The 7,295-nt window shown below is 35.3% G+C and overlaps 1 protein-coding gene across 1 annotated transcript; it reads left to right on the top strand.

The window, feature by feature from the left end:
• Positions 1-2,136: 2,136 nt before the first annotated feature.
• Positions 2,137-6,912, top strand: LOC100370168 (cytochrome c oxidase subunit FA4-like). The gene is made up of 4 exons (XM_002737925.4): positions 2,137-2,288; positions 3,726-3,814; positions 5,169-5,229; positions 6,325-6,912. Exons 1-4 carry the CDS (start codon positions 2,247-2,249, stop codon positions 6,394-6,396), a joined length of 264 nt encoding a protein of 87 aa, XP_002737971.1. The 5' UTR covers positions 2,137-2,246; the 3' UTR covers positions 6,397-6,912.
• Positions 6,913-7,295: the final 383 nt, after the last annotated feature.

Here is a 7,295-nt window from a genome sequence, read left to right as displayed (position 1 = left end):
CTCGGAAGGAATTAAAATGGTTACAAAACAAAAACATACACTCACTAACAAAACTCACAATACACTTAACAATATTTGCCAAAAATTCCATTATAAAACACAGAATTCAATATATTCATAATTATCGATTCGGAAGTATTAGATCGATATTAGACAGTGGTTTGAGCCTCGTTTTTGGTTTTCTTGGGTCAGAATTCTCGGATAATTATCTAATTGATTTTAGATCGGTATAGGAGTTATATATGTAGTATATATATTTAGAAAGCTTATGTTTAGAAAGCTTATTAGTCCCCGTTCGGACGCAGTCCGAAAACGGGGACTTATGTTTTGACCTCGTGTGTCCGTGCGTGCGTCTGTGCGTACGTCCGGACCTGTATCTTAGGAAAGCATTTCTTGCATTTATGGATGGACTTTGTTCAAACGTATAACATACATAAGGCATTGCAGGTTCCTGATGCACGTCATTTCATTTTTCAGATTGGATTCAAAATAGCTGTCTGGCGGCCATTTTGTTTTAATGATTGTGCTTCGAGAGCCATATCTTTTTAAATGCTTTGACTGATTATACTCAAATTTTATATATTCGTTATACATCATATATATATATATATATGTATTCAAAATGGATGATTTTGAATGCTGTTCCAGAGCAGTATCTCTCAATATGGACAAGTACTTGTTTGACGATCAGATACAAATGTCAATCATTTTAATGTTAAAAAAATCATATTCCTGACATGTTTATATTCTAGCTATATTACTATAAACAAAACTATATATCTTAAATTTGATAACTAATGGGGACTGTACCATGCATGGCTTGTTTTTCAAATAATATGAATTTTTCATTTTGTCTGACATCAATCTGTATTGTATTGTATTGTATTGTATTGTATTGTATTGTATTGTATTGTATTGTATTGTATTGTATTGTATTGTATTGTATTGTGATTTTTGATTTACGGGTATGTAAAACGAAATTACATTAACGGATGTAACTGATAACTTTTCCAATGAAATCCTTAGCACCCCGTTGGCAGGCCAGTCACACTGGTTCTCATCACAAGAGGTTACGATCCCCCCTGCCAAATGCTAAGTACAACTGAAACTAATATCTACATATTTACATGAAAAATTGTCCACCTGTGCGGATCTATTTGTGCAGGAGTTTTACGACCGTATGCCCTTACTGACGTCAACCGAACTTGTTATGTGGGAAGTTGGCACCCAAGGCTCACAGGTGCTACACCTTGCCCAAGGGTGACCTGGAGGTAGTTGCGGCAAAGGGTAACCTCATTCTCCCGAGTACAAAAACTCCGCAACCGGATGCAATTTTAACGTCGTACCCAGGACATTGTATTGTATTGTATTGTATTGTATTGTATTGTATTGTATTAGTGTCCCACTTTAGTTTTTTTAAGAGACAGAATTATCAGATAGCTCTAGATAGTTTTAGATAGTTATTAGCAAAAGCAAATGTGGTTTGAGTTGGATTTCTTTTAGACTTAATAATACGATAATGAAAAAAATGGAATATCCTGCCCTCATGTAGAAAATACTGTCGACGATTTAAATGAGTTTTGTGCAATCATTTTAATAACATGATAATCCAAAACATACATGGATTACCTTACAAAGACATGTGATTTACATGATTTCAAAGATATATTGTACAACATTATGAAGTTGACGAGAAGTTTGTGAACGAGAAAATGGTTCTTCGATCTGAGCCTTGGTGTATGTAGTTCAATGACATAGTTTTTTACCATACGGAGAAACTAAAATACCTTAATAGTATTAGTAAATGTCATCGGGTGGTGTTTGTGCGCTTAATAAATATGCAGATTAGAATATGGTATACCTAGTTTGTGTATAAAAGTTGTCAAGGGGTTTACTTCTCGGGGCTTGCGAGTGGACCACGAGTGGGCACTGCCAATATTAAATTTTCCACTAAAACAAGTTTTACCAAACAAATTTTCAAAATAAATCTGCGAAGAAAACATTAACATCGAAAAGTTTACAAAGTTCAAAGTCACTGCAAGCACGGTTACGAGTAACCGCGTTGCAAGTGAAAGTAATTCCATCGAAATTGCGCCACCCACGGTAAAAAAGAAAACTGACCCTGCTTCTAAGCTAGGGAGTCATCTCTGCAACAATCCGCCATATTGGGATTGCGTTGCCAGTTGTCTCTTCTAACTTGTGTAGTTAAAGAAAAGTACACTTTTTCTCTTCGCAATTTGGTCAGTATGATTGGCTTAAGCATAAAATCACTCAGGCGACACACTGCCGTAAGTATTTATTTAGTGTGCAACCTACTGTAGTCAGTAATTTATTTATGCGCTGAAACAAAAGTTCGTGACGTGTGTGTGCTGACAGAACAAGTGCGACTTGCATGCACATTTCGTTCTAACCATGGGAATTTGATGGAAGCATTTATGCATTTAGCATTTTACTTGTCTGTTTGGGATTACACGTACAGTTTCCCTGGTTCAAAATGCTTGCACTTTTTCTATGTGTGTATATTGGGGTAAGGTCAAGTAAAGGTCAAATTACCAACTAATAATATACTGACTTGCTGCGCGGTGTTCTTTTCATATATGCGTGCCACGTTCGTTTGTGTGATTAAACCAACTTACAAATAAACAAAATAATAATAATCCAACGACCAAAGAAATGAGGAAAGTACCACACAAATGAACTGTCCAAGTAAAGACAAATACCCGTCCGCCGTCCGAAGTTCCAAAATGTGCAACATAAGTCAAAATCAGGATAAATATTTAACTAATTATATATTCATATACGCAAAGTACAAGCAGGGACAGGATTCTAAGTCAATGAAATTCTTGCAAACCTCGAAAGATTCCTGAATCGTTTTCATCTGTTGCAAAAATAAGTTGCTTGTTTTTATTATGGTATGGTGATTTGCGAAACTAATATTGCCAAAATTCAGATCATGTTTAGCCATAACCAAATTAACTTATCAGATAATGTCCTATTAATTGGTGGGAGGAGCAAAAGTTTTGTCCAAATAAAATGCTGCTGTACAAACCCAGTAATAGGACCTCTGATAAGCCAGATTATCACATTAAACAATAGGCGTGGTGTTGCTAGTCTATTAGGCTGTGGTCAAATGCAAGCCCACACAAATGCACCCACGTGGCAGCATCAAAACACGGGCTGCAGGTGTGGTTGCAGGTTGCTGGTTATTAAAGATTTGTAATAGAAACTTATTCATAGTGATGATATCCATTTCATGATTCACACCATCTTTTGCTCAGACCCACCCACCATGCAAGTTTACATTATATATATTTTACCATAAATAATTTATCTTGTTGGATTTATTTTCATTCAACAATTATCTTAATGTACTTATTAGTATTGATGTGTGTATAAATTTCTAAATGTTTATTTTGGCTTCCAAATTCTAATCAGTGTATAGATCCAGAAACATAGCTGAAATGCTTCATTTCAGTATGCAAGAGTTGGGTCTGTTTGTTATCAAGGATTAATGATTTATGTGTATACAAGAATTGTTGATTTTTGCAGGGCAGTGGGCATGTACTGTACTGTGCTTAGTGATCCAACAGAATCATAAATATATGCTTTATTAATGTGTAGAAATGTGACAAAATTGAATCTGTTCAGATAGCTTTAGCTGAAGTTCTGGTGATATAAATATTGTTGTACACACAAATTTTCATTGCTATGTTTGTATTTATTAGCTGATTCCACTGCTGGGCTGTGTAGGCTTGGGTGTTGTAGGTGCTACTTTGTACTTGGCAAGATTGGCGTTTACTGATCCTGATGCAGTGTAAGTACCTTTTATACATCTTCTATACACTTACATCTATGTATTGTTGTTTGCTATAGTCTCCCTGCTCAAGGCAATATACTTTGATGAGCATGTTTAACTGGTACTTGGAGGGCATACTCGGCTGACACAAAATGGTTCATAAATTCAGCTACCTCTAGGTTTTATGGCTTATCAAATGTTGACAATGCTGTTTAGTCTGTATTTTCCAATCAGACTGATAACGTGTACCGAACACTACTGTGAATATACTTGGGTTTAAGTTCAAGGTTGTACATTGAATTTGCTAATTTAAAAATTTAGTGTTTCTGGTATGAACAAATAAATTAATAATCCACCCTACAAAAAAAAAATGTGCGTTTGCAGTGAGTAAAGTATTATTTAGAAGATATAGTAAGTTGAATATATTCTAGTGAACTGTTAGCATGTCCCATTATTCATTATAAATTAGTTACTCATAATGCTCTGTTAATATTGGCGTATTTAATATTGCATATTCTTATCTCCAATACCAGCTTGAAATATGCACCACCACCAACACGGGCATAAACACCTGTTGTTGATAGCAAATCCTAGTTTAATGATGGGGGGGGGGGGGGCAATATTGTGCAATGTTGGCTGTTGAAGCATGTACAGTTTAATTTCCTGTGTAACATTGTATGTTGAGATGAGTTTTATGACTGTGCTCATAAAGATCCCTTGGAATGTTCACGAGCAATGAATCATTCTTCACTTGTAGTTAGCCAGACTAATCACATGCATGAAATAGTACCAGTGGGTTTTATTGTTTGCATGGATGGACAGTAGGAAAATTAATTTTTATGAGCTTTTATTTATTAGAAGTAAATGGGCACAAGGATGTTGAACTCTGACTGACCACTATGTGATCCTTCTAACACTTTCTGTGCTCTATGCACTTCAAAGTTCAAGGCAAATACTGTTAAATTGCCTCATTACCTTATTTGTGCAGATCTGCTTGGGATGCTCTAGTTCTCAAATGCTTTTTCTCACTGATAAATATTTATAATAAACTAAACCCCCCTAACCCTACCCATATCACCAGTGTAGTATATCTTTTTATTATAGCATTGAATTGAATACTTTCTTCATGCTATCTGCATGTCATATGCAGTGTCTGATCCCAAGTCGTATGATTCATACCGATTTTCTTAGTATTATGCGTTTCTAAGATTTTGGTGGCATGTTTTGCCTGGGTACTAACTAATTTTAAGGAATCTTGTGTAAGGAAGGGATCAACATTGCTTAAGCCTGCCCCAACAACTATTGATCTTGCCCATGGCTTTCACTACATTATTAACATATTTATTGATATATCTTCCTTTCGGGGCGCCAGATGGGACAAGAAGAATAACCCACACCCCTGGAAGAAGATCAAGCCCAATGAAAATATTAAGGTCAGTCAGTCAATAACTCTTTAATTCATACATTTGAGTTATCATTTTTTAGCATGTTGACATCCAGACTACTAAAACCATATGTATTGTGGCATTGTCAGTGTTAAGTCAGCTGGAATTTTTTTCCATTTTGAATCAAGGCACTTGTATTCAATTCTACAAGAGATCTGTATTGAACTAGTGATTTTGCAAACTATTTCTAACTTACTTGGTCAATGTTGCATGTTTGATGGTATAAACCATAAATACCCAATGTATTGTTAGGTTCAGACGTGTAATTAAAATCTGTGCTCATTGTTTGATACTTGTATGGTAACGATTAGAAAATTTTGTTTCATGAAATTTAAATTGCTAAGCTTTACAGTTCAACATTACTTCCATATATGACCTATGTGGAGAAAGGGTTGTGAATTGTCAGTGTGGGGAAAATGGTTCCAAACCATCAATGTCAGTGTGGGGAAATGGTTGTAAATTATCAGTGTGGTGAAAATAGTTGCCAACAAACATGTGTCAGTGTGGGGAAAATAGTTGCCAACAAACATGTGTCAGTGTGGGGAAAATAGTTGCCAACAAACATGTGTCATTGTGGGGAAAATAGTTGCCAACAAACATGTGTCAGTGTGGGGAAAATAGTTGCCAACAAACATGTGTCAGTGTGGGGGAAATAGTTGCCAACAAACATGTGTCAGTGTGGGGAAAATAGTTGCCAACAAACATGTGTCAGTGTGGGGAAAATAGTTGCCAACAAACATGTGTCATTGTGGGGAAAATAGTTGCCAACAAACATGTGTCAGTGTGGGGAAAATAGTTGCCAACAAACATGTGTCAGTGTGGGGAAAATAGTTGCCAACAAACATGTGTCAGTGTGGGGAAAATAGTTGCCAACAAACATGTGTCAGTGTGGGGGAAAATAGTTGCCAACAAACATGTGTCAGTGTAGGGAAAATGGTTCCAAACCATCAATGTCAGTGTGGGGAAAATGGTTGAAAATCATCTTGCAGTGAGGGAAAATGGTTGAAAACAAGTGTCAATGTGAGGTTAGGGTCGACAACCATCAGTGTGTGCATGTATTCATGTTTACTATTGTTTTTGCAGTTCTACTCAGCTGGCAAAATTGATTATGAAAGCAAAGAAAAGATTCATCCTGAAATTGACGAGAAAAAATAAAGTAGCTATCAAGAAGAATGTTTTAATGCTGAAATCTGCACCTCGTTTTTTGTTGTAATGAAAACTTAGGCTTAGTACAACATTTATTTCTATTACAAGAAGTTTGAGTCTAGTTTATATTTCTATTCACATCAGTGTTTAACAACAAGCCATAATGCAATCTTGTCAAATTGAAAATACAAATTGTTCATAACATTAATTTCAAAAGTACGTGTCAAATCATGTGATTAATTGAATGTCATGGCCAGTTACAGCAAGAACTACAGGGTTTATAGGAATTCCAGGGTAGTTTGCACTCAAATTATATTCAACACTGTCAATTTATTTTGGATACAATAAACACACCGCATTTGTATGAATATGCAACATGTAGGTTTAATGTTCGTATATGCATGTTTTTCACTCTGATTATACTGATTGACAATACTAGCTTGTGTGTAAATTTGAGGTTGTCAGGGAAAATCACTAAATGCTGCACATTTCATTTTTTGAAATAAATAAAACTTGGGGATTTAATTTGTGTGCTTGGACTTGTTTTATCCTTACTGTACATTGTTTTGCATGCATTAATATATATATTCAGAGGTTTTTCTGGGCCATTATAGGAGATATTGCGAGAAGCATTGATATTTTTTCGAGTGCATAGTGCAAGAACAAAATATCAATACTGAATTAAATCATACCATGCGTTATCTTCCTTGTTAGCTGTATAATGTATTAACCTTTTTTATCATATGTAAAATTGCAATAGTCTTTAAACTGACTGAGCGAATTTACAAGTGTGGAATGATCTGCAGTGAGTGTATTGCACATACTTAAATTTTGAAGTACACTAATTTGTTATGTGGTATTACTCTCAAACATAATGTGATTCACGAAATTACTGAATCCAAATAGAT

This window comes from Saccoglossus kowalevskii, chromosome 2 (genome assembly GCF_978046115.1).
Source record: "Saccoglossus kowalevskii chromosome 2, keSacKowa6.1, whole genome shotgun sequence".
NCBI lineage: Eukaryota > Metazoa > Hemichordata > Enteropneusta > Harrimaniidae > Saccoglossus > Saccoglossus kowalevskii.
Note: the sequence above shows the minus strand (reverse complement) of the source record. Positions and strands in the feature narration are given on the sequence as shown.